This window comes from Panthera tigris, chromosome B2 (genome assembly GCF_018350195.1).
Source record: "Panthera tigris isolate Pti1 chromosome B2, P.tigris_Pti1_mat1.1, whole genome shotgun sequence".
Taxonomy (NCBI): Eukaryota; Metazoa; Chordata; class Mammalia; order Carnivora; family Felidae; genus Panthera; species Panthera tigris.
Window position 1 is genome coordinate 10976757 of NC_056664.1, and position 27549 is coordinate 11004305.

The following is a 27549-nucleotide window of genomic DNA, read 5'->3' on the forward strand; positions in this document are numbered from 1 at the left end:
GGCAACGAGACTGCATTAGGAATTAAAGGAAAAAGGGATGAAGATTCTGGAAAGAAAAGACATGAAGGTATGCAATACCTCATGTGAGAGGCACAGCAGAAGGTGGTCTGAATGGATGTTGTGCGACAGAACTTGTGACAGCCCCAAGGAAGATGATTCAAACAGGAGCACATGAAGGAATAACAGGAGTGGCATTTTGACAGCAACATTTTAAGAAATCTGACATTAGTATCCAAATGCATAGGAAGGAGAAACTGGGACACGAAAATAACTTTCATACTCCAGACCTCAAAACGGCAGTCTACCATAGTCAATGCAGCATGTGTGGATGAGGGGGGTGTTCTCTGAGCTCTCACCAGCCTTTTTCCTTCACCCTACCCGTTTGCTCCCTTTCAGACCATTATCCACTCTGTTCCAGAGCCACCTTCCCTACCCCACTCCCAGACAAAGCCTTTTGTGGCTCCATAATGCTCTGTAACAAGGTATACAAGACCCACCCCATCCAGTCTCTGCTCGCCTCTCCAACCTCATGCCCAAGCACCCCCATGCCTCCCACAGTACTTTCCAGGGCTTTCTGTCAGTTCAGTGCCTCAGTATGCCCCACTTTCTTGGCTCTGTGCCTTCATACATGGCTGCGTCTCCTCCCTATGGTACTCTTCCTATCCCAGCCCCACCAATACTGCCATCAAGCAACCCCTTAGTCCTCTCTTGGTCTCGGCCATACAGGAAACCCTCCCTCACCTCCCCAGGTCTAGTTTCAGTGGCTTCCCTGATGCTCCCATAGCACACCGTACTCCCCCATGCGAGCCAGACTTAATCATGGGGGATGCACACGGCACCCATGTGTCTATGCCCACAGCACCGTGGCTGGTACGTGCCAGTGTCAAATGGAAGAATAGCATCAGATCAAGATGGGAACAGACTTGGGGGAAATCGGAATAAAGGTGTAACAACAAAAGAACAAACAGATAAACTTGGGTGACTCAGTGGATGTAAGGGTAACTTCTATCATTGTGCTCCCACTTTGCCTGCTCTCTCTGGTGGTGATTTGCATGTTTGGCCAGCCTATTGCATTCCAATATGTGGTTTGAAAAATTAAACTTTGGCAAGGTATGCTTTGGGAAAAAAAAAGAGAGAGTCTCCATAACATACCAACACAGACTGCCAACATACCATCTTTTTATAACCTTCTTTGTGAAAAAGAAATCAAATCTTGTTCCAGATCCTAGTACCGCCCCCCTATCCTGATACCATATGCTTTCCTAAGAGAATATAGAAAAGCCTGAAGTACTTGTTCAACCTATGATCAAAGGCAAGAATGTTGTGCAAATGAATCTTGTTCCAAAGCCTGTGTCAACAAAAAGGGGTGGAGGGAGGGGAATGAAGTACTATTTATTAATATTCCCACAACGGATGGAGCACTGTGGGACTTTTTAATGAGTAATCTTATCCTAAACAGTAAGATAAGCCTCTTTCGAACATTACAGAGCTGGTGAATAGAATGCAAATTAGATTTCAACAGAACCAGCACTAATAGGTAGAATTTATATAGAAATAGGCTTCGGGGTGCCAGGGTGGCTCAGTCAGTTAAGCGTCCGACTTCAGCTCAGGCCACGATCTCACGGTTCATGGGTTCGAGCCCCATGTCGGGCTCTGTGCCGGCAGCTTGGAGCCTGGAGCCTGCATTGGATTCTGTGTCTCCCTCTCTCTCTGTCCCACCCAGCTCACACTCTGTCTCTGTCTCTCTCAGGAATGAATAAACATTTAAAAAAAAATTTTTTTTAAAGAAATAGGCTTCAAATGGATGTAGAAGAAAAAACAGCTTAGGGTTTAAAATTCCATAATTGAATAGTCAGTGTTATCCTGGAGGTTTTCAAGCAAAATCTTGATGATCAGACTAAAATTTTGATGATCAGACTATGTAGAGAGCTACATACACGCTAGCTACATTATGGGCACTGGTCTAAATGCTTTATCTACTGCAATCTCCTCTATAACTTTAGGTGATTTATTATTATCCCTATGTTATATAAAAGAAAATGGAGCCTTAGACTACCCAAAGACATGAGTGGCTACCACCTGCTGGTCCAAGGCCCTATTACCTCTGGTCTGGATTATTATATTTGTCTTGTAATTAGTTTCTCTGCTTTCATCCTTGCTCCTGTAGTTAATTCTCTATGCAGTAGCCAGGGTGACTGTGATGGTTAATCTTATGTGTCAACTTGACCAGGCCAAGGGGTGCCCAAATATTTGGGCAACATTACTTCTAGGTGCATCTATCAGGGTGTTTCCAGAGGAGATTCGTTTTTGAATCGGTAGACCGAGGAAAGCAGACTGCCTCCTGATGTGAGTGGGTCTCATCCAATAAGCTGAGGGCCTGAACAGAACCACAAGGCAGAGGAAGGGAGAATTCATTCCCTCTGCCTGACCACATGAGCTAAGACACTGATCTTCTGCCCTCAGGAAGGAACTTACACCAGGGGTTCTCCTCATTCTCACGCCTTCAGACTCAGACTTGAACTATACCATCAGGTCTCCTGCAGCTAGTCTCCAGCTTGTAGGCAGCAAATCATGAGACTTCACCTCCATAATTGCACAAATTTCTTATAATAAATCTCTCTCTCTCTACACACACACACACACACACACAATCTCATACTGAAGATATGTACATCTATCTCCTATTGGATTTGTTTCTCTGGGTAACCCTTATTAACATAGCAATCTATTTTTTTTAAATTTTTTTAATGTTTATTCATTAAAAAAAAATTTTTTTTTAACATTTATTTATTATTGAGAGCCAGAGAGACACAGAGCATGAGCATGGGAGGGGCAGAGAGAGGGGGAGACACAGAATCCGAAGCAGGCTCCAGGCTCTGAGCTGTCAGCACAAAGCCCAATGTGGGGCTCAAACTCATGAACCCTGAGATTATGACCTGAGCCAAAGTCAGACACTTAACCAACTGAACCACCCAGGCGCCCCACAGTGATCCATTTAAAACATGATTAAATCACATTAACTTTGTGGGTTAAAATCCTCCGAAGGCTCCTGTTCTCACATGAGACTGAGGCCATAATTACGATAGTCTGCAGGGTCCTCCAGACAGACCCCACTACCTCTCCGACTTCATCTCCTACAGTCCCCCCTGCTAGACAGACGGACACACACACACACACACACACACACACACACACACACACACACACCTCCTTGCTGTACCTGAACACCAAACACAACCCCAGTTTCAGACTGCCACACTGCTCCCCTCTGCCCAAAACTCTCTTCTGCCTAATATGTATACAGCCGGTTCCCCAGGCCCTCCATGTCTCTGCCTAGATAATACCTTGTTGGTGAGATTTCCCCGACCATCCAATGCATAGTAGGAACCCCTCTCCTGCACCACTCGCTATCCCCTTGCCCTGCTTTAACTCAGAGCATCTACCATCATACCAACAAGTACCTGCTTGTCAGTATCTGTGCCCCGCACTAAAATCTGAGCTATCTAAACAACTAGGCCTTGATCCAATTGCTCACGACCGTATCTTGACCGTCAGAACGATCCGTGGCACAATAAATATTTTTGTGTCCGTTGAATCAATGGAGCCCAAGCAACCAGATTTGAGACCCAGTCTCAGATGTGAAACCATCCTGGCATCCAGAAAGGAGCTACGACAGAGATGCTCAGCCCAAAGAGTGTGGTTTCCTTTTGCTGCTCTTCAGTCTTGCTACATCTCACCACTTGCCTTGAGTAAGTGAGTGGTGAGCACTAGGCGTGGATGAGATCATGGGTCCAGAAAGCCAACTCCTTCTTGAGTCATCCTGACTCGGTTTCTCACGCTCTTACAATTTGCTCCTGTTTCTCCGATGCTTTCTGGCCTGCAGCAGCTCCCTCCACAGTAGGAAAATAGAGTATCGAATTTGCATTTCAAATCAGTGACTTGACTAATACAAAGTCAAAGTCATTATCCTCGGAACGCTTTTAAGTTTCAGCAGTGAGAATACTGAAGTCATTTACAAATAAACGATGTCAGATGAAGTCACTGAAAACCTGGCACAGATCATTTCACTTTACCCCAAAGTAAAGTGAAGGGAAAGCCGAAGACTAACCTTGTAAACTGAAATGTTTTAGTAGCAGAAACCAACGGAATCAGAGAGGGCTTTAAGTTGGCAGAATTTACTTCTGTGCATTTAATAGTACTACAAGACGGGAAGGCAGAGAACTGGAGAATTTTAGTGCCTCAGGCCACGACTAGAGGAGGGGACAAAAAAAATGTTTGTGACATTGCTGGCGTACGATGCCTTGTTATTTCCTGCAGCTCCAGAGAATTCTCAATAGAAAATACTTAAAATGATACTAGTCTATACATATCAAGCCAACAAGTTATTCTATTACTATATTCTTATTGGGGGTAATCAGCTTTTAAATAAATGGTAGCCTGAGATACTGGGCCATCTGATCTCTTACATCCATCAGAAATGTGCACATCTGTTCACTGTTACGGGGTTTTTTGAAGGTTTTATTTATTTTGACTATTTTAATTTTAATTCCAGTATAGTTAACAGACAGTACCATATTAGCTTCAGGTGCACAATACAGTGATTCAACACTTCCATACACAACTCAGGGCTCATCACGATACGTGTGCTCTTAATTCCCGTATCACGTATTTCACCCACCCCCACCCACCTCCCTCTGGTAACCACCAGTTTGTTCTCTGTAGTCAAGAGTCTGTTTTTTTCTTTTTTTCGTTTGTTCATTTGTTGTTTCTTAAATTCTACATATATGTAAAATCATGTGGTATTTGTCTGTCTCTGACCAACGTATTTTGCTTATCATGATACTCTCTAGATCCATCCATGTTGTTGCAAATGGCAAGATTTCATTCTATTTTATAGCTGAATAATATTCCTCGTGTATATACACCACATCGTTTATCCATTCATCTATTGAGGGACACTTGAACTGCTTCCATAGCTTGGCTATTATACATAATGCTGCAATAAACATGGGGTGCACATATCCTTTCAAATTAGTGTTTTCATATTCTTTGGGGAGATACTCTCATCTATTCACTTTTAAAGTTGTGCTGGTTTTCCTCGAAGTCCTACTTCTCGCTCTTCAATCGAAGCCCCAAGCCATTAGCCAATCTTTGGACAAATCCAACAGAGAAATCTCTCTCTCTACCCTAATTGCCAGTCTGTGGGTGTCTCAGAATAGTAGTAAGGTTGAAATCACCTATAAAACCATCTTCTTATAAAAGGCTAAAGACGAAGCTGGTCTAGTTTTCACAGGATTTCCTTTCTCTAAAACATTATTGAAAAACAGAACAGCTCAGCACACAGTAGAACTTATTAGGAAAGAAAGGACTAAAACAGCCCCAACTTAAAAGAGACTCAGCACTTGACTGGAGTTCTCACTCAATGCCTCCTACCGCTCTCTGAGATGATCATCCCCTACCTCCCTCCACCCCACAGGAGAGGAAAGGAAGGTTCAGAGAAGCCGAAGATTTTGCCTAAAGTCACACATGTTGATGGGAAAGCCTGAACCTGAGCCTGGTCTTCCTACCTCCAAATCTGCACTCATGTTTAAATTTTTTTTTTTTAATTTTTAATGTTTATTTATTCTTGAACGAGAGAGGGGGGATGGGGGGAAGGGGCAGAGAGAACTGGAGACACTGAATCCAAAGCAGGCTCCAGGCTCTGAGCTGTCAGCACAGAGTCCAACACAGGGCTCAAACCCACAAACCATGAGATCACGACCTGAGCCGAAGTTGGACGCTCAACTGACTGAGCCACCAGACACCCCCAAATCTGCACTCTTAACCACCACGCTGCACTGGAAAGGGAAAATGGAGGTGGTAGTCGAAAAATGTCATTCCTTCTGAAATCCTAATGTAGTTATCAGTTAGAATCCAGGCACAAACACCCGCAGGTTCTCTGCTTCATTTGGAAGCTACCAACCCGTGCGGGTGCACATGTGTGCACGGGTACACGACACACACACACACATGCACCAGCGCACGCACGCTCTGCAAATCTTTCCAAACTGTAAATGTCTCCAAGGCCATATGTGGGCTTTTCTTAAAGGTCACTCAACAGGCCCCAAGGAAAAGAAGGGCTTGGTCTAAAAAGTTTTATATTTCCTCTCACTTTTTTAAACATTGGAAAATCCATTTGGCTCAGAGAAATGAATAGTAAAAGGAGTTCTAACTACTTAGAGCCAACAAAATGTAATGGAAAAAAGTCAAGAATATGGCTGGACGTTATTTTCTTTTTGCTCAGCACATCCTGTCTTTAATCTGAAAGGTAAATAGGCCATGCCCAACATACCGACTCTTTTCAGGTGAAATTATCTAGGTTATAAAAACAAGCAACAACTGTGTCTCCATTATGCTTTAATTCGTGGCTGACAGAAATAGCTTCCAGAATAAATCAGAGAGGCAAAAATTGCTCACAGGGGAGCAAACCCACAAATTTTCCCTCCTTTGATAATGGACTTTTGTGAATTTTTTTTCTTCCACTTGAATTATAACAGTGTGGTATCATTATCTGGTGGAGTATGCTGCAAATGCCAGAAAAGGAAATTTTGAATTTTCATGTTTGAGTTATTTAAATCCACAGGAGAGAGAAAGAGAGAGTTTTTGCATATCATCAGTAGACGAACATCCCTGGGATATTTAACCTCCAAGTACAAGAGCAAGTGATTTTGCAACACCTCTCTCCATAACCCCACAGTATCAACTTCTTGACTCCACAACGCACGTAATGGTCTGTGAGTTCAGCCATGCTAATGAGAGCTAGGCCCATCTCTGTCCTATATACTTAGCCTTCCTTGCTCCTTGCTTTATGCCACGCTTTCTTCTGTATATTACAGCTGAGCAAAGAGTCTAACAGAAACTGTCATCAGAAATGGAACACGTTAAGTTTCCTTCAACAAGAAACGAGCTATACTCATGGATTATTTGAAGCAAAGTCCATCACATTCCTTTCTCTGGATGTCATTTAAATCAAGAATTACCTACAGGGAATAATTTGAAGCAGTGTTCTCCAGAGCCGGAGTTGTGGGAAAGTTAATGGGTAGTCCCCTAAAAAGGTGGGGTGGTCAAATGGAAATGCTTCCTCAGGAGAAGTTAAACATGGTCCCCTTGCTTTTCTTTTAACCACAAGATTTCACAGAGCCTCTAGAATGCATTATGATCCTTCTGAGAAAGGAATGGAGAACATACCAGTTTCTGAGCTAATCGGACCATGGGACAGTTTAGTCAAGGACCACCTCTGTTTCACAGCACTAGAGGTCCACAGAACGCACGTGGGTTGGGGGCACCTATCGGAAGGCCCAATCTCCCTAAAGATAGGGAATGACCTGGCTCACATCCAATGGTCAGGTCAGACACCCCACATCTATCCACACTGCTCTCCCAGAGCACACGGATCTTGGGAACAGAAAGAATTTAAGCTCACAGCAACGTGGTCAGGGATACTTCTTAGGGAAAACAAGAATGTCCTTATACATTCTTAAGGACAGAATGTATAAAAAGCTTTATTAAATTACGAAAGTATACCAGTATAGTACCGCATCCAGCAGGGGGACCATTCCATTTGACCCCTCTCATAATGAGGAAGGGAGGGAGAAGGATCTTAGCAACACCATCTCAAAGACACGGTATGCGCGAGAAGTCTTTCCCAGCCAATACTTAGAAGAGGTCATGCAATCATATTTAAAGTCAGAAATTAGTAGTATATGGCTGATTCAAATGTGTCACATATTTCTCTGCAGCCTTGAAAACGCAAAACACATCTGACACCTTTACTACTAACATTGAATATCTATACTGGAGTGCAAATTAAAATGTGCAGGATTGGACACATTTTTTAATAGTTTTTTAAAAGTTCCAGCGTCGGAGGGATATAAAAACTACCAAGCCATTTGACTTTCTGGTTTGGAGTACTCCCCAACAATGAGGAAGTCTGATCATAGATGACAGAATACTCTCATTGTCCTAACTCCTACCCTCAAATTGCCAAAGGGGAACCGAGAAGCCGTTGTGTTGTTTTTAACTGGGAACTGAGATCTCGTGCACCAATCCTTGTGACAGCGTGCACTCCTTGTCATTACGAGGTACCACCTCTGCCTGTGGACCCTCTACCCAGCGCTGACAAGCACAAACTTGAATCCTGAACTATTAGGTCTCATGGCAAAACCTGAACTCCGTATCCTGCTTTTCAAACATCAGTAACCCCCAGACAAAAATTTCCCTCCTGCCTTTAACCAAACGCTGCTTCTGACTCCTTTGTTTCAAAGATTAGCAAGGGTCCAAAAATTATGTGAGAAGGTCAGAAAGAATCCTTTCAGAAGCACAGCATTCAGCAGCAAAGCAAGACCAAAGGAAACCGAAGCCGCCCCTCAACAACAAGGTCACTTCCTTAAGCAACACACACTGATAACATGAGGAAGGACCAAGCACAGACGTCACTGAGCGAGGCGTCCTCTTCACAGCCTGCTACACCTGCAACAGCCCCCACCTGCACTCCACCCTCCTGGCCCTGCTCTGCCTTTTCTCTAAGCCCTGTTGCCCAATCCTCTGTAACTCATCCAGTTATTATGTTTATTGTTTATTATGCAACTGCCTTTGATAGAATATAAGCCCCTAAAAGCGAGGACCTCTGCTGGCTTTGTTTCTCAAACTGATAAATCCCAGTGGCTGGCACAGATCCTGGGACACTCGTCATCTTTGGATCCCAGAGTTCAAAACTTAAGGAAAGGATTATAGTCACTTTCCTTTTTTATTTTATTTTTTTTTTCATTTTCTATAGGGGAGAGGGGGGGAGGGAGGAGAGGGAGAATCCTAAGCAGGCTCCAGGCTCAGCACAGAGCCTGACATGGGGCTGGATCCCACCACCCTGGGATAATGACCTGAGCCAAAATCAAGAGTCAGACGCTCAACCAACTGAGCCACCCGGCCATCCCTAGTCACTTTCCTTTTTACCCAAAAATCATTCCAAGGCTTCTCCCTACCCTAATCCTCAATCAAAAAAAGTTTTTTAATCAATATAAATGAGCTTGAGAACATGACATTTTGATGAAATTAACAAGAAAGAGCAAAATTTATTTCACCTTAAATTGTTAATCTATTTTTTTAAAAAGTATGCTTAGTAAATACACCTCTTTATAAATGACTCTACATCCTTAATGATTCCTCTGTCCTTGCTTCCCTTGATTTAAGCACTGGTCACTATACCTGAACTATTCAATTTCCTTCTCTAGTCAGGGCATGAAACCTAGATTTGTCTGGTGATTATTACACTTTTTGTCTAATAAATAATAACAGTCTGCCCAGACGAGGCCCTACCAAAGCACAGATAAAAGGTAAATATTATAACTTGGACATCAGGCCTCTGCCTTGCTGAGATGCCAGTCTGCATCCCGCGTGACTCTTAATTCATCCTTGGTTTAAGAGAGTAGTTGATTCATGGGGCACCTGTGTGGCTCAGTCGGATGAGCTTCCGACTTCGGCTCAGGTCATGATCCCATGGTGCAGGAGTTTGAGCCCTGCGTCAGGCTCTGTGCTGACAGCTCAGAGCCTGGAGCCTGCTTCAGATTCTGTGTCTCCTTCTCTCTCTGCCCCTCCCCTGTTCATGCTCTGTCTCTCTCTGTCTCAAAAATAAATAAACATTAAAAAAAAATTTTAAGAGTAGTTGATTCAAATACATACAGGAGACAGGAAGGTAATATAAACAAAGAGGGCCTACAAATACAGGCCTGGATGGAGTCGCTAGATCTTACCACTTTTTCATTTTTTCATGAAATTTCCCAATTGGGGATCCAAATAAAAATGTGTTGAGCCCAGACGTGACCCATGAGCGTCAATTTGCAACTCTTGTTTAAAGCCTCAGCTCAGAGATCACTGCCACCAGGATGCCCCCTCCCATCCCCAAGCAGGTGAGACAGTCTGCTGGTATACTACATCTAGCTACCCCTGACTTTGCCAAACTTGGACAGTTCCTTCAATGAGTCCATCTTCCCTATGGGACAACATCCAGCAGAGTGCCTGGCACATGGTAGGAGCTCAAAAGATATTTGAATAAATGAAAATCTGAATAGGACCACTGGGTTCACACTTGCAGTAGCCAACTTGAATTCAACAGTCTGTTTCCTATCTTCACACCTTAATCAACCAGCCTCCAGGGAAATGCGCCATCAAGGTCACGACCATTGACAACAAGTGTCACACTAAAAGAGGAAGGCCCACTCCTGGAGATCTACCTACATACTCTCTTTATTATGAGGAATAAGTACTATTCAGCATATTGTGAAGACAGAAAAAAAAAAAAAAAGGGAGATAAGCACAAAGTAAAAGAGTTATGTATCATGTGCTTTGTAAGAGACGAGAAAGTGCATGAAAGAAAATTCAGTTAACGGCCACCTGGTCTATCATCCAACACCGGATGAGCTCCTTACAGATGGGAGTTAACTAAGATGTGTGAAAAATATTTCTATTTTGTTTCTTACCTAGCACTTTAAGAACAGATCCTGCTTATTCAACCAGTAATTAAAGATCACATACACTTTATGCTTTGCCTAAAAAACAGTAAATATGGGATTTACCATTCCAGACACTATTTGGAAACAGACCCAAACGTGGAATTGCTCTCCAAAACAGAAGGCTGTTGTAGCAAACCCTGGTTTCTCAGAAAGCCACCGAAATCTATCCTGTGCTTTGACAGTTCTCCCCGTTGTATTTTCTCAGGCTCGTGATGAAAGCTTCAAGGAGAACTTACATCTGTGCAGAAGAGGCAGTGGCATTCCTGGAGTGTGGTCATCTTGTCCAGGGACCGTTCACACAGGCAGAGTTTGCAAGTGACGAGGGGGGACGGAGCCAGGTCTCCCGGCGTCGGATTTTCGGTGGTCATGGTGAGACAGTGGAACCTACCAGCTGAGCCCATCAGCCCATCAGCCTTCTTCAGTCTCCTCAACCCCTACAGGAAGGTCCAAAGCAGAAAATATTGCACTCATTAATACAGCTGTTGTTTAACCAACACATTTGGGCACCAACAGAGCAAACCTTCACCTTCCGGGATATCTAGGCATACATCAAAGTTCATTTCTGAGACCCATGGCCTATAGAGCGTGCCACCTTGGCAAGGTGCTCCTGGAGAAATTGAAGGTGACCTCACCATCTTGACTCATATAATGTAAATTATGGGAACGAAAAGACCACAAGGAATAAACACGCCATTTAGGAGTCGCATACTATAATCCAACAGATTAAAAAAAAAACAACAACTTGAAAATAGGATGCCCCACTCAAAAAATTACACAAAGAATTACTATGAGATCCAACAATTCTGCTTCTCAGCATACACCCAAAAGAATTGAAACCAGGATGGAAACCGATACTTGGCACACCAATGCTCATAGCACCATTATTCACAATTAGTCAAAAAGTGGAAACGCTCTAAATGCCCATCAAGAGATGAAGGGATAAACAAAATGTGATATGAACATTCAATGGAATATTATTCGCCTTTAAAAGGGAATAGGAGGATGAACCTTAAAGTCATTATGCTCAGTGAAATAAGCCAGACACGAAAGGGCAAACATCGTATGATTCCATCAATAGGAGGTATTTAGAGCCATCATATTCGGAGAGACAGAGAGTAGAAAGGTGGGGTTGGGAGAGGGGGGAAATAGAGAGTTGCCATTTAATGGGTACAAAGTTTCTGTTGGGAATGATGGCAAAGTTCTGGAAATGGAGAATGTGATAGTTACACAACACTGTGAGTGTACTTCGTGCCACCGAATTACACACTTACAACAACTGAAATGGTACACTTTACGTTCTATAGGTTTCATACCAATCAACTTTCTTCAAGGGGGGATCAGTGCTAATTGTGTCCTGTCACATATGTCCTTGCATTTACTCTTTTGCAACCATGATGATTATTTCCTTCATCTTATAGACATGCTAAGCAATCATAACTTCTTCTGAAGAGGAGTTAAATAATCTGCCTGGGTTCTCAGAGCTTGTATAGAGCAGAGCAAAATTCGAACCTCCATCTTCTGAGACCAAGCCCAGTCCTGGCCCCTTACACCAGAGACTGGATATTATGTGGAAGGATGGAACGGGGAGAGAAAGAAGTTAGAAGGGGTAGGGAGAGAGGAAAACCGAGACAAAGAGATAAAGAGACAAACAGCCCATGACTACAGCTATCGAAGGTCACCGAAAACTGTGCAGAGTAAAATCTGTCTCTAAATATGGCAAGACAATAGGATTTTCCTACACTGAAAAATAAAAATTATAACTGAAACCCTTCTACTTGTTTTTATTCAGATTATCTTTAGAAGAGGTAAATAATTGTGAAAGTAATCTTCAATAGTTTATAGCACATCAAGAAATTTCATGTTCTAATTAAAGAGAAGGAAAATCCTAAAGTTCTTACCATTTCAAGAGCGTATGGCCAATCCTAATAAATTCTGCCACAGAAATAAATGTAAATACGCTCTCCCCTACAAGAACCAGACTCTTCTCATCCCCATTTTGGAGCAAAAGAAAGGACATGTTTGGCATTTGTTATGTAGCCCCACAGTGGCTTATGTCTCAACATACAGGTACAAAAGTATGACAAGGGAGAAAAAAACAAATTGTATTGGATGGACAGAAAAAAGATCTATGAGATCTAACTGCACTTTCTTAATGTCATACCAGAAAGAATCAACAGTTATTATAAACTCTAGTAACCTGAAATATTCAAGGCTTTTTACCTACTCCCTCAGTAGTAGACTTGATTAAAAACAAATTTAAATAGGAAGCTAACCAATGATTGGCTTCCGTGATAGTATTTCTTGGGAAAGGCCGTATATGGCTTAAGATGTGGTGTTCTTATTTACCTATTAATGAGCTATCATCCAAGAGCAAATCAACCTACGTATAAAATTCAGGATTTTGAAGTTAAAGAAAAAAAATCTCTCTTTAGGGTCAATTAGTGATTTTACCTCTCTCCTCTTTCCAGGTGATGCTTAGACAACCATCACCTGTTTGTTTCTCCTAGTAACACACACATCACCAATTTCATCCAAGTGCTGTCTTCACCACATTCTGATGATCTTTGCCCACAAAAAGAGAAATCCCTAGTCAAACATCAAGAAGAAACGCAGCCAGTACACTTAGCCTGATGAGCACTGAGTAATGTATAGAACTGTTGAATGACTTCAGTGTAGCCCTGAAACTAATATAACACTGTACGTTAATTACACTGGAAATAAAATGTTAAAACTTAATAAAGTTTTTTTTTAAAGGAAGGAAGAGGAGGGTGAGAGGAGGTGGAGAAGGCCACAGCAAAGAAGAAGAAATGTAGCCAGTAAATGCTTCTGGAGGGAAGAGGGGACTGACACAGACCAGAACCTCCCCATGCCACAAATGCCAAATACAGGAAGAGCCCATTTGGAGGAAGCTGTTAGGAACAGGTTAGTCCTGCTGTTCCAACACAGCAGGAGATGTAGGAATTCTTCAGCAAAGTCAATTATTTCTTATAGTCTCAAACCACATTATTTTTTTTTAATTTTTAAAATTAAAAAAAAATTTTATCTCTACCCGCAATGTGCCAATGTGGGCTTGAACTCACAACCCCAAGGCCAAGAGTCTCATGCTCTACTGCCTGAGCCAGCCAGGTGCCCCTATAGCATTTTTTAGAAAGAGACATAGGACACTCACAAAATGAAGACATAATTGCATACTCCTTAGATTATCTCTTAGAAATGGTCTTTTGAGGGCGTCTGGGTGGCTCAGTTGGTTGAGCGTCCAAATTCGGCTCAGGTCATGATCTTGGCGCTCATGAGTTCGAGCCTTGTGTCACACTCTCTGCTGTCAGCGCAGAGCCCGCTTCAGATCCTCTGCCCCCCCGCCCCTCCCCCACTTGCACTCTCTCTCAAAAATAAATATTTTAAAAAAGTTAATAGTGAAACATGGTCTTACCACCTGCCATATCCATAAGTTTGCACTCCTTACTTTGTGAGTTACAAACCAAAGTTATAAAAATATAAAAATATCTATTACCTCCAAGTTTCTTCCTGTCCACTTTATTTGTCGTTATTTGTGTGTGTGTGTGTGTGTGTGTGTGTGTGTGTGTGTGTGTGTATGTGTGTGTGTATGTGTGGTAAGAGCACTTAACAGAAGATCTCCCCTCTTAGTGGGGCGCCTGGGTGGCTCAGTCGCTTAAGCACCCGACTCTTGGTTTTGGCTCAGGTCTTCACCTTGCAGACTGTGAGTTCAAGCCCTGCATCAGACTCAGTGCTGACAGCACAGAGCCTGCTTGGGACCCTCTTTCTCTCTCCCTCTCTCTACCCTTCCCCTGCTGCACTGTCTCTGTCTCTCTCAAAATAAATAAATAAACTTAAAAAAAAAAAGGTCTACCTGCTTAGCAAAATTTTAAGCGTACAATGTAGCATTGTTAAGTACAGGCATTATGCTGTTCCTGAGGTACATATTTATCTCCTAATTCATCAAGTTGTATACATTAAATATATACAGCTTTTGGCCATCAATCATACCTCAATTAAGCGGTTTACTATATATACATGTACACAACTTTTTAAAGTATATTTTATCTGTAAAAATATTTTGATAAAAGCCTTTTCCAAAGCAGAGACCTGTTCTGTTAAAGCAACAACAAAAATTCCAAGCATTCCAAACGAGGCCGTACTTGTGACTGAGAAAGAGGAAGGAGGTCACATATTTCATCTCTGAGATGTGCACAATTCAAAATGATTCTTCAAAAAGAAGTGATTTATTTTTCTGTGGGCAATAACACCGACTCCCTGAAGTGATGGCATTCAAACATGTTTAAGGCAATGGAATTTTACAAAAACAAAATCTGGAGTAAACTGCCACCGTGTAAAGGAGCTAAGGTGGGCCAGTGCTGGTGGAAGAGGACGGGGAGAGCCAGGCCAGGTCCCCTGGACCTGTCCCTGGGCACCTGCCAGGCACCATCACAGATGCTCAAGGCTTCACCAGGCACAGTCTGAAAACCTGCTCTTCGAGTTTTCACTCTGGGCAAAATCAGTTAATAAAGGTTTTAAAAATGAATGACTCAGGGCACCTGGGTGGCTCAGTCGGTTAAGCATCCAGACTTTGGCTCAGGTCACCATCTCCTGGTTTGTGAGTTCAAGGCCTGTGTCGGGCTCTGTGCGGACAGCTCAGAACCTGGAGCCTGCTTTGGATTCTGTGTCTCCTTCTCTGTCCTCTCCCACTTGTACTCGGTCTCTCTCTCAAAAATAAATAAACATTAAAAATTTTTTTAAAATGAATGACACATGCTGAGCGCTTCATAAAAAGAATATGAATCCAGAAAATCCTTTCACCCTTGATTCATTACATACAGAGCTCTTCAAGGAACAATCAGGACAGTCCTGAAGTTCTCTCTCCTTTGAGATGTCGGGAATGGCTCCCAGGTGTCCTAGTGTCCCTTCACTTACATCTTATTCGGGTCCCCCGGTCTCCACAGCATGGAACCACCAAGAGAAGAAATTCAGCCGCCCACCCAGACCATAAGCAAACAGCATGAAGTTCAGAAGGGGTGTCCAGAGGAAGCTGACCCCCTCACACACACACGCACACACATGCTGACAGCTCCCGACCCTTTCACCGTACCATGTCTCTGCAGGTGCACTGACGGTTCACACCCGCTCCCTTCCAGGTTTTGGGGAAAGCTATCCACCCAGAGAGCCGGTAATTCATCTCACTGCCTTGCCCAACTGGTTCTGCCTCATACCTCACGTTTCACCTGAAAGAAGAAAGTGACCCGAATGGTCCACCCTCCTGCTTGTTTTAAAACGGTAACGAGGATCCCAGCTTTTACCATTATTGCAGATGTGACCCAGCCGAACCCAATGAGGAACGAATTTTGGCAGAGAGGACAAGGGGCATGTTGGGGAAGAAAAAAGAAACTGGACAGCTGCTTTTAGGTTTAAACTCGCTAAAGTTGATGGCATGGGTGGGGGTGGGGCGGCGAGGGCGGACTTCACCCAGATTCTACAAGTACCACTTGCTTAAATATAACTAACCACACAACGGGGCGCATGCTAGAAGCACAGGATGCAGAAGGACTTTTCGTATTCTGCTGGCGGCCTGGAAAAGCAATCTGCTCCAAAAATGCAGAGGCTGGAAGAGCCAACATTCAAAGTATTTTTAACTAATGTCGTCTACGCCTCTGCCTCACTACCCAGAGTCTCGGTGATCGTTCCACAGCACAAAAGGATAATGTAGTCGGAAGGGACAATGGTTCCCCGGGATACTTACCTAGCTATTTAGGAATTTTTGCACCATTCAGCAAAAACTGTAAAGTTCAGATAAATGGATGAAGCAGAATTAAAGAGACCCAGAGAGAGAGAAAATAAACAGAATGAATCGCCTGGATATCACTGACAGAAGAGAATATGAATGCGTGTAAGAAGCCAGCCGATCTGTGCTGAGGTCTTAATTCCAAACCGTGCTACGGAAGTCTAAGATCTACTCAAGAACAAGGGACAAAACAGAAGAGGAGACACAGGAACACTCTCAAAATGTTTCCATGCCCATGTAAGGCACTGAGTCATTCCTGTGAGGTAGCTGGAATAAAAGATATAAAAGCATGACTCAGAGAAAGCTTACAAAGGGAAAGGTTTTCAAGAAGGGTAGGTGGTGGGGAAGGTACGTCTGAAGTGTTGCCTTCATAATGGAGAGATTTTCTCAGGAAGCCAATATTCTAATCGAGTAGAATGAAACAGCAATCCAAAGATCCCATCTCTGCCTTGTTAGGAAGCTCTCCCAACACCAACCAAGAAGGACATGTCAGGCAACCAGATTCCACTCAACATAATCTGAAAAATTAGTACTGTGTTGACCCTGGCACTTCTGCCCAATGCAACTATGTAGCCCTAGTTCATGTTCTTAACAGAAGCTATTAACGACTCAAATGGCACAGACTGAGTCTAGTGAAGTGCTGACCATCATCAGTCACTAGCCATTTGCTGAAGTTCTACCCTAAGCATAGTCTGGAATGGAAGGTAGACCAGCTGGCTGGTAGAGTAGCAAGGGCAATGGGTATTAGTGCTTAGTGGGGTAAGGACTTAGGGCAGACCTCCTTAGTGGCCAGGGCTGTGGTTCTCCTGTTTGCATCCCTGACCCGCTCTCTGGCCATTCGGGGACTAGATGGACCAGTACAAACCCAGTGATATCAGAGAGATATCAGATATCTCTCTACCCAGAGAGAATATCTTCTATCTACTTATTTTTTAATGTTTATTTGTTTTTGAGAGACAGAGTACAAGGAGGGGAGAGGCAGAAAAAGAGACACAGAATCCGAAGCAGGCTCCAGGCTCTGAGCTGTCAGCACAGAGCCCGACGTGGGGCTCAGACCCACGAACCACAGAATTGTGACCTGAGCTGAAGTCGGACGCTTAACTGATTGAGTCCCCCAGGCACCCCTACTTAATTATTTTCTGAAAGAGTAACACCCAAGGCCAACAACAGATACCTGGCATCACATATGGGACACTTGATCATTATATGCAAAAAACAAGACAGATTAGACACTATTCTCGAGTATAAACAAATCCAAGCCATTCTTAGTTCTTAGGTGTGATGGAAGCAAATATTCACCTACTCGGGCTTTGTGAGGTAGCAGCATTGCTGTAAAAGACTGTTTACCATCGTGCCTCGTGCAATAGGAAAGCGGACTACGTCTTCTTCCCCCAGGTAATGAAAAAGTACTTCAGTCTGTAATTCCTTAGCTTTAACATATTCATCCCAACAGTTACCAAGATGTCAACAAGATTATAAATGTGTAACCCGGAGACTGTAATCTTCTAAAAATGGAACTAATGTGCAAATATACCCCTATTAACTCGTATGCAGGTGAAAAGGACAGACACTCCATTAGGAGGAATATCTTTTTTTTTTTTTTTTTTAATGTTTATTTATTTTGGGTAGGGGGGAGGGACAGCGAGCGAGCGAGCGAGACAGACAGACAGACAGAATCCCAAGCAGGCTCCGTGCTGTCAGTACAGAGCCTAACAAAGGGCTCGAACTCATGAACAGTGAGACCATAACCTGAGCCGAAATCAGCAAATATTATTAATTATTAGCATTGTTTTCTAAACAGTCTCTTTGCTATTTGAAATTGTTATGTATAAAGTCTGTTACAGCTATTACTAAGATCTAATTTTCTTCCAGCTATGTTGAGATATAATCGATATGTAACATTGTATAAGTTTAAGGTATACAGTGTAATGATGAGACACAGATGTGTGTATATACACATATATGTCTACACAAGTTTCGAAATGATTACCATAGTAAGGTTAGTTAACACACCCATCACCTCACACACTTGCAATTTTTTATGGTGAGAACAATATCTGATTTTTATGTTTTTTCCTACAAAATATTCAGGAGAAATACACGGAAAGATTTGTGGGGACAACGGCTAACAAAGCAGATGACTAACTCTAAATCCTTCAGGGCACAGGCATCTGGGACGGCAAATTCTAACATCTGCACAATGCTGATCCTTTTTCTAAAAAGTACATTCCTTTTTTTCTTGCCCTGTTTCCACATTCTCATTACCGCTACAGGGAAAGGCCCAAGAGGAGAAAATCCGTCCCTGGCTTTTCTAACAATGAAAACTTATCAGAGAAGGCAGGCGTGAATAGGAGAATAACAGCTTCATGATATTTTCAGCACTGTAATTTTACACTCTTCGTGGGAGCTCCCCACTCAACACCGCCAGAGTGCCCTGCCCACCCCGTTTTTTTAATCAGTGCTTCCCTGCCTCCCACAATTATTCATGCAGCCCTGCTGAATAATTCGTCTTCCCTCTGCCTGGCATAACAACAAAGCTCAGAAGCAGGAAGAACGCCACTTAAAGGCAGGTCAGACAATGATGTAATGAACAGATCAAGGAGACGTGTTATTTCAGAAAGCCCCATACAGAAAGAAAGAGATGGGCTGACTTCTTGGGTCGTGACATTACCAGGAAACTACAGTTGCTAAGGCACACATAGCTAAATCAAAATGTTTGCTCCAAATGGATACAAACATGTATCTGTATTACCCTCTCTTCTGAATGTCAGAAGTTTCCTATAGAAACTTTAATTAGAAACAAATTTAAAAGCAGCTTGGGAGAGGACTCCCTTCCGAAATCCCACACTAAGCAAGGTGCAGCAGGTATGTTTTCATTCGCCTTTGCCAAATCCTTTTCTCAAAAACCCAGTAATGTAGGAAACAAAGTCAACCCCACAAAGAACGGAATTCTGAATTCCACACATTAGGTGCTAGTGATGTAAAGGTGACCGAACCCAGTCTCCACTTACAAGGAGTAAACTCGTTGAGGAGGTTGTCAACAGATAATGTTCTATAATGATAACAGAGGACAATTTGTGGGTTTCTATGAAGCTTTGACCACAAGTCCAGCAAAGAGACAAATGAGAGATGATGTGTTCTTTCTTCCCCCAAAGACAAAGAACCAGTTGAATAAAAGTCTGGCCCTCAAACTCATGACTGCAGAGGAGATGGGAACCAAGGAGACACGGCTTTTAGAGTACGTTCTTGAACAGATGCTACAAAAGCCATGTGATCAGCAGTATCCCCAGCTGTGAACAAGAGAAGTATTTTGCACTTAGGTTGTTGTGTTTTCAGTTCAAGGAAAGAGGTCTCCTCGTAAACGAGACGTTTCTCATTCCGTGTTGCAAAAACGTTGGCCGCTTTTACTTTCTTTAATGTATAGCCTCCCGTGTCTTAATAACCATTGAAATGCGATGTGCTGGGTTTAGAAATATGCATCGACCCAGCAAAAGCAAATGCCAGAGTTAATAAAAATAGAACATTAGTACAGACCTCCTGCCTGTACCTAAAGGTGAAAAAGCAAATTAAAAATTAAATAATTAAATTAACTTTGGTGAGGTTATGCCTCTTCAGGTTCCTTAACACTCAGATGACATATGGGAAACATTACCAAAAAAAAAAAAACAAAAAAGTCAAGATGACAAACATCTAACATACTCGGGAAAACAACATGACTTAATAGAAGCTTCCAGAAATTAAAGCAGGCATCCCTGGAAAACAGTCCCAGCACTCAGGACTAATGACTGCAGATGCCTACTCCCCAAAGCTCAAAGTGGAAAGGAGGATTTGTGTGGCATTTTGGCTCCTTTCCCATATCCAAAATAATCAGTTGCACAAAGTAGGTTTAGTCCCAAAACTGTCTGGACTTTGTTCCTTCACCAACATCTGGGTTCAGCATGATTCCTGACCTCTACCTCAAACTGGTGATTTCAAACACGAAGAACCTCACTGAACAAGAAAGTAATGTCATAAGTCAAGGCCACGGGAAACACAGAAGCCAGAATTAGCAGAAACACCACGGAGCAATGATTCCGAGTTCCTTATAAATGCTCCTAAATACTTAACACATTAAACCTGCTTCTCAAAGTCGAAAATTTAAATTTACCTTCTCAGATTAAAAGTACTCATCTTCTTGAAGAGAAAGGTAGTTTTCAGGAAGCTAAGTGGTCTTATTATATAGATAAAACAAGCTTTTTGCCTCTTTCTTTCTAGATAAAGGATAATTTTTCTCTCTGCTGTCAAGTTTGGCTCAGAAAACCTGGTTCACAATCTGGGAGACCCAAAAACTAATTAAAAAAAAAAAAAAAAAAAAAGACGTGTCTTAAACTGACCTACTTTGAAAGCCTGGATGCCTTTAAATTGCCAATGAACTAAAGCCATTCATGAGAATGGAGCTTTTGAATGCTGAGAATGTTCTGTGGGGCTCAGTGCAAAGATATTTGGCACAGACGACTATAAATATTTGTAAAACTCTGGGTAAATGGACAGCGCTTGACCACACTCACACCTCGCTTCCAGCACAGTAGTGTAGGAGCAAGTTACCTAGGGTGATTGGTTTGGGGACTTGGGGGGTTATGTTTTCTCCTGTTTGTTTTAAATAAAAAGTTCAAGCAGCCCGATTCCGCGACTTGACATCTGTTTTACACTTACATTCTCTATATACATGTGTACCTTGTATTTGTTTACTCATCACGACAGTTTCAATTCATCAGAGGCTATTTTAGAAACAGAAGGGTTTTTCTCTTTCCTATTTCTCCAAGTGTGTGCCCACCACAAGGGAAAAAAAGAGCAGTCACAGGTGTGCAAGGGTAAAACAGGAGGGCTGTGAAAACGTGGCCTTGGATTTAATACAATTATCCCAAGGGGGCCCATGGTTCTGCTACATCTATCTTTCTTGCCCCCTCCCCCTCCTCAAGATCATTTCAGAAATAGTTACGGGGCTGCTACTTAGGAAAAGGACTAGGGTTGGGAAGAGGGGGCAGGGTCAGCAGATGGAGGGACCAACAGAGCAGTGAGATCTGAAAGGGACCAGGAGGCTCATCTCAGTGCACACTGCAGCAGCCAGATACTTTAATTAGCCAGCAACTCTGTGAAGGCTGGCTGGGTTCCTTTTTCCTCTTACCCACACCCTAAAAACTGAGTCATCTCAAAGTTCATTTATTTTGCTTCTGGGCCTAGACCCCCCCCCCTCCCGCCCCATCTGCTGTTTCATAAATGTGAGATACATTGTTCTTTAATTCAGACCTTGCAGACTTCAAACAAACATCCAGAAATGCCACCTTAGAACACTGATAGTCCTATGGGGACTCCCAGCTGACGTCTAATCAGATACCTGCAGCAGAAAGAAATAAGAAAGTGACCCACGGTAGTGAAAGCATGAAGACAGAGGACATTTTCCCAGACAGGGAAATGCATTTCTGAGAAATCTGAATGTAAGACGTGCATGCATCAGGAGAAGACTCACAGCAGGATCCCCCAAAGTCATAAGGAAAGCAAAAGGTGCCCCGAGAGGAGAAAGCTCAAGATCCCTTTGCTCCGCTGAAACAGGAATCCCTTTCATTTTAACCTAAAACTTGGGAACGGCAATACAGGATCCGAGTTTCACTCTGTCTTATCAGCAACTGCCTGACAAAATAATCACCATAACGCATGGCCAAGATCCCATCTCATTCCCATCTATGCGTGTCAACACCGTGCTGTGTGCGTTTCCAAACAACGGAAGGTCGACATCTGAGATGATGCCAACTTCTGGTCTCCCCTTAAGAAAGACACCGGGGAGGTCTGACCTAATCTTGCGTTTGCCAATCGGTACATTTCGCAGAGGCCGTTTTACTGGAAACGACACCGGTTTCTCTTCTACCTTTGCGTCTATTTTTCAAAGTTAACAGGTGTCTCGGGCGTTCGGCATGAATCCCACTCTGCGCGCTGTTAAGCAGAGGAGGCAGAAAAGAAAGCTACAGACCATGGAGTCCGGCTCTCTCCGTCCTCGCCCGCCCGCGGCGGCTCAAGCGCTCGGCGACACCTACCTGGCGGGAGGGCTCGGTTCCTCCGGGCGCCGCCGGGGCTTCTCAGCAGCCTGGCCCGCGCGCCCCGGGGAGGCGGAGCCGGCTCATTCCCTCCGCGGTCCTCCGGGCTCCGCGGTCCTCCGGGCTCCGCGGCCCCAGCTCTGCACCCCCGCGGGACGGCAGCGGGACCGCGGCCGGAGGGGGGGGGGGGGTGCAGCCGCGGGCGGGAGGGGGGAGGCGGGGAGGCGGTCCGACAGGCGCCCGCTGCCCCCCCCGCCCCCCGGCGAGCGGCCGCGACGCCCCGGGCCCCGCGGAGCGTGGAGCGCAGCTCACCAGCGGCGGCGCCGGGAGCCGCGCGTGTATTTATACAGGAAGCTCAAGCGCGGCACTTCCTACTTCCCATCTGGGTCGCCCTGGAGCTGCAGGTGATGCTCTTTTAACCCCGTGCGGGCCCGGCCCCCAGCGCGCCGCCCCCCGCCCCCCACCGCCGGCCCCTCCTGCGCCCGCTCCGCCGCCCCGGGACCTCTGCCGCTCGCCCTTCTGGGGCGGCTGCCGCCGAAATCCGGGGCAGGGAGTGTGGCTGCAGCCCTCCGCGTCCTTCATCCTGCCCGGACCGGGGCATTTCCCCTCTCGGCCTCCCAAGCTTGTTGCTTCTCTGCGCCTGTCCTGCCGGGACACCTTCGCCCTCCCTCCCGATCCCGGCTCTTTAAGTCGCCTTCTGCTGCTGCCGGGAACCCCCGACCTGCCTTCCCAGAAAACGGTTTTGTATAGACACGCTTCCCCGCGCGCGTCTTCTCAAAAAACACCTTGTACCTGATTCTGGCCTTTGGGGTCTGGTGAGGAAGTCAGAACGCAGGCAAATCGAATCAGCACAGGCTTCGTTTACCTCCTAAAATTAGAGGCACGCCTTGATGACTATAATTTTGCTTGAAGTGCTTTACGGAAAAATTATGTGGGAGCCCATTGTAACCTAACAGGTTGTATGACGTTAAAGGAAAGGTGACACAAATATCCAGAAACCATAGGGTATGCTATGGTGTGCCTTCCTCACTGCAAAACCTTGGACACTTACTGTGTGTGATGTGGAAAACATGATGATCTATCTGTTCGGTCCCTGCCAACCAGGCCGCCCCCACTCCCACCCCCAGCCCAGGTCACAATCATAGTCCCAAATCTGTCTAACGGCTGCAATTTAGAAATGTCGCTGCTCTGATTCAGGAATCTTTTTGTACTCGAGACTCAACCTCACTGTGCTTTTACAAAGGCAGTCAGGAATGTGCTTCCTAAAAGGAAGGGACCCACACGCCCTTTGTGGAAGGGATCTGAGCGTGCCAATAAAGTAGTGGCAGTGAGCTCCGTGCCAGCCAACACAAGTACACTGCTTCTCAGCCCTCTGTGTTCAAGAAAACCTCCAGGTCGAATCCAAGTGTTGAAGAACACAGCTATCTAGGTGTGTGATGGCAGGACAGGCCTGGACCAGTCCCTCAGTAGGGGAAGAAGGGAAGGCAGGCAAGGGAAATAAGACAGTAAGAGAACACAAAGTGAGGAGGGACCCAGAGTAATAGAATCAGGGAACGTTTGAGATTGAAAAGTTGTTCTGGCTACTTTCATCCAAATGCCTAATTTTCAAGGCAAGGAACCCGATGTCCAGGGAGATTTAAGTGGTTGGCTAGAACCGGATACGGGCAGAGCTGGAATGAGACCTGAATCCCTGTTAGGTGAAAAAGGTGCCTGTGAATAACCATCCCCATGTGGTCTAACCTCAGATTTAGCAGAGAAGCTCAGGTTCTAAGATAACCAACCTCCAGCCGTTTCCTTAGAGGAGTGACCACTGCCGATGGACTGGAGTCGGGGAAGAGAAACAAAGCTCCTTCTGAGAGGTTAGTTTATTCACTGGTGTCCATACAAAACTTTGACGCCTTAAACCAAAGTTCAACACAGAATCCACTTTTTAAATTATCATGCAGTTAAGTTAGAATCTTTTGTCAACTGGATAAGGCAAGAGACTGCTGTCATGAAAACATACATTAAGCGATAATCATGCTGCCTGTTGTGCCAAATGGCAAGAAGAAAGGGGAAAAAACGTAGTTAAATAACATCTGCATCGATTATTTTCACCATGCAGGTTTATAAAAATCACGTGAAAATTTTAATTCAAGTAAACATGTAGAACACTACAGTATTATGTGAACAACTTCTTCAGATCTGGAATAACATACCTAGGAATAAACGTAAGCAAGGAGGCGAAAGCCCCGTACGCTGAAACTGTAAGAGATGGACAAAAGAAACTAAAGGCACAAAGAATGGAAAGATGTTCTGTGCTCACGGACTGGAAGAATAAATACTGTTAGAATGTGCATCCTATCCAAAGCAATCTACAGATTCAGTGCAATCCTATCAAAATTCTGACGGCAATTTTCATAGAAACAGAACCTACAATCCTTAAATTTGGGTGGAACCACAAAAGACCCCCAAAGCAGTCTTAAGACAGAACAAAGCTGGGGGGCGCCCCAGGTGGGTCAGTCAGTTAAAGCTTCTGACTTCAGCTCAGGTCACGATCTCATGGTTTGTGAGTTTGAGCCCCGCGTTGGGCCTGCTTGGGATTCTACGTGTCCGTCTCTCTGTCTCTGTTCCTTCCCTGCTTGTGCTCTCTCTCTCTTTCTCAGAAATGAGTAAACATTAAATTTTTTTTTTAAATCAGTTGAGCAAATTTGAAAAAAAAAAAAAAAAGAACAAAGCTGGAGGCATCACGGTTCCTGATTTCAAGCAATATTACAAAGCTCTACTAATCAAAACTCTTTCAGATCTGCCTAATGCGTCTATAGTGTGCATTCATTGATTCTCTCGAGCATTTCTTGATCTCCTCCCAGACAAGCTGCTAGATGCTAGAAAGACAAAGGCAAATCGGTTCCTGTCCTCAAAGAGCTCTTAGTCCAGGGGAGGAGTCAGACAAGAAAAGCAATGATCAGTGTACCATGATGAGTGAAATGATAAAATGATGCTCTATGGGAGCACAGAGAAGGGCAATTCAGCTAAAGGAAAGGGTTGGTGAAAACAATCAAGAAAGGCTTCCCTGAGAAAGGGACTCAAAGCTGTGTCTTCAAGCAGCCGAGTGGGGAAGGTGGAGAGAGAAGAATGAGCCAGACGCAACAGACAGGGCAAGGAGCTAGGTGGTGCTTGTCATAAGTCAGAGCAGATGCAGTCAGAATGGAAGAACGATGGCCTCAACCCACATAGTAACAACTGGCACAGAAAGGAAGGGGACGAACAGAGAGAGATTTGGGAAAGAGAAGTGATGGGGCCTGATTGGATGTGGGGGTGAGGGGGCGAGAGGAGCCCAGGTTACAAGTGCCACCAACTGAGAGTAGGAATGGAGGAGAAGCAGTTATGTGGAAAATGATGATGCACTTTGAATCACTCAGAATCTGAGGGGCCTCTGGTACATGCTGGAAGATTTGTCTCATAGGCCATCAACAGAGAGATCTGGAATTATCATCATTTAGGTGGTGGTATGGATGAGCTCACCAAGAGCTGAGATCACCCACAAAAGGTAGCATGCTGTGGGGAAGCAAAGGCTTTGGACCCATCCAAACTCCATTGCCCACTCATTACTGTGTAACCTTAAACAAGTTTTAACATACCCCAAACTCAGTTTTCTCTCTCATCTATAAAGGAGGAATGATGATATTCATCTCCTAGGTTGTTATGAGGGTAAACAAGGGGTTTGTAAAGTAGCGAGCACAATGCCTGCTGACACCACCCAGGTCTTGGGGGCAGTGAATGTCACTTCCTGGAATTGTGCAGTACACAACCTGTTCAGCTGTACAGCATGGCCCTGTCCTGATACATCATAAGAGCTCGGTCAATGTTATTCATCTAAGGAAGGAAAATGGGAAGCAAAAAGAAAGGGATCAGAAGAGAACCCAAAGGAACACCAGGATTTAAAGGGTAGGTAAAAAAAAAAAAAAGCCCTCAAATAAGGGTGAGAAGGAACTACTTCTTTTAGACCACAAAAATAAATATCACATTTGAGAAGTAAAACCCAGCCACTACAATCTATAAAAATATTTTTTTCTGATCAGTAATGACACGATATTACAACCTGTCCACATGAGACAGCAGTCCTGTTGATATTCATAATAGAGAATCATTTCCTAGTCTGAATTACATACCTCCATAAAGAAAAAGCAAACAAAATGTTCACATTAACAGTAAGTAATCCAAACTGTGACAGGAATCTATTAGCTTGTAATATACCTGAAGTCATATAAAAGCAAAAATAAATTCAAAGCATATTCTCCCTACATATGAGGCCAAAAATATATCTAGAAATAGAATTACTAGCTTTCTCAACACGTACATGTAAGATGTTACATAATAATATATACCATACTATATGTAGTATATAATAGATACATATTATATATTATAAAATGCACTGAGGTCCTACATAAGAAGAGAATCAAATGGAATTTCTTTTCAAAAATTTCTTTAATTAATATAAAGAAAAATCGGGGCACCTGGGTGGCTCAGTCGGTTGAGCGTCAGACTTTGGCTCAGGTCATGATCTCTCAGTTGGTGAGTTCAAGCCCCACGTCAGATTCTGTGCTGACAGCTCAGAGCCTAGAGCCTGCTTCATATTCTGTCTCTGTCTCTCTCTCTCTCTGCCCCTCTCCTGCTCACACTCTGTCTCTCTCTTTCTCTCTCAAATATAAATAAACATTTAAAAATTTAAAAAAAATCAAGATTCACTTATGCAGCTGAAATTACTCTTCTGATACACCGTAGTAGGTAAATTAGTAACACATACCTTAGATGTGACACCTTAATTACATCCTGTGTTAAAACCTAAATTAGGGGCGCCTGGGTGGCTCCGTCGGTTAAGTGTCCGACTTCAGCTCAGGTCATGATCTCATGGCTCGTGGGTTCGAGCCCCATGTCAGGCTCTGTGCTGACAGCCTGGAGCCTGCTTTGGATTCTGTGTCTCCCTCTCTCTCTGACCCTCCCCCATTCATGCTCTCTCACTGTCTCAAAAGTAAATAAACATTTAAAAAAATTTTTTTTAAAAACCCTAAATTAAAGGAAAAGATTTGTTCACTTTCAAAAAGTCAGATGAAAGAACACAAGTATTGAGAAACCAGCTTCTGCAATAAAGTGCAATTCT

The 27549-nt window shown here is 43.8% G+C and overlaps 1 protein-coding gene across 1 annotated transcript in view; it reads right to left on the reverse strand.

The window, feature by feature from the left end:
• RNF144B (ring finger protein 144B) overlaps positions 1-22555 on the reverse strand; it is an 80408-nt gene extending 57853 nt beyond the window's left edge. The window contains exons 1-2 of the mRNA XM_007089770.3: positions 22407-22555; positions 10781-10978 (exon numbers count right to left, since the gene is read on the reverse strand). Of these exons, the coding sequence (XP_007089832.1) occupies positions 10781-10945 (165 nt within the window). The 5' untranslated portion in view covers positions 10946-10978; positions 22407-22555. The remainder of the gene's footprint in view (positions 1-10780; positions 10979-22406) is intronic.
• Positions 22556-27549: the final 4994 nt, after the last annotated feature.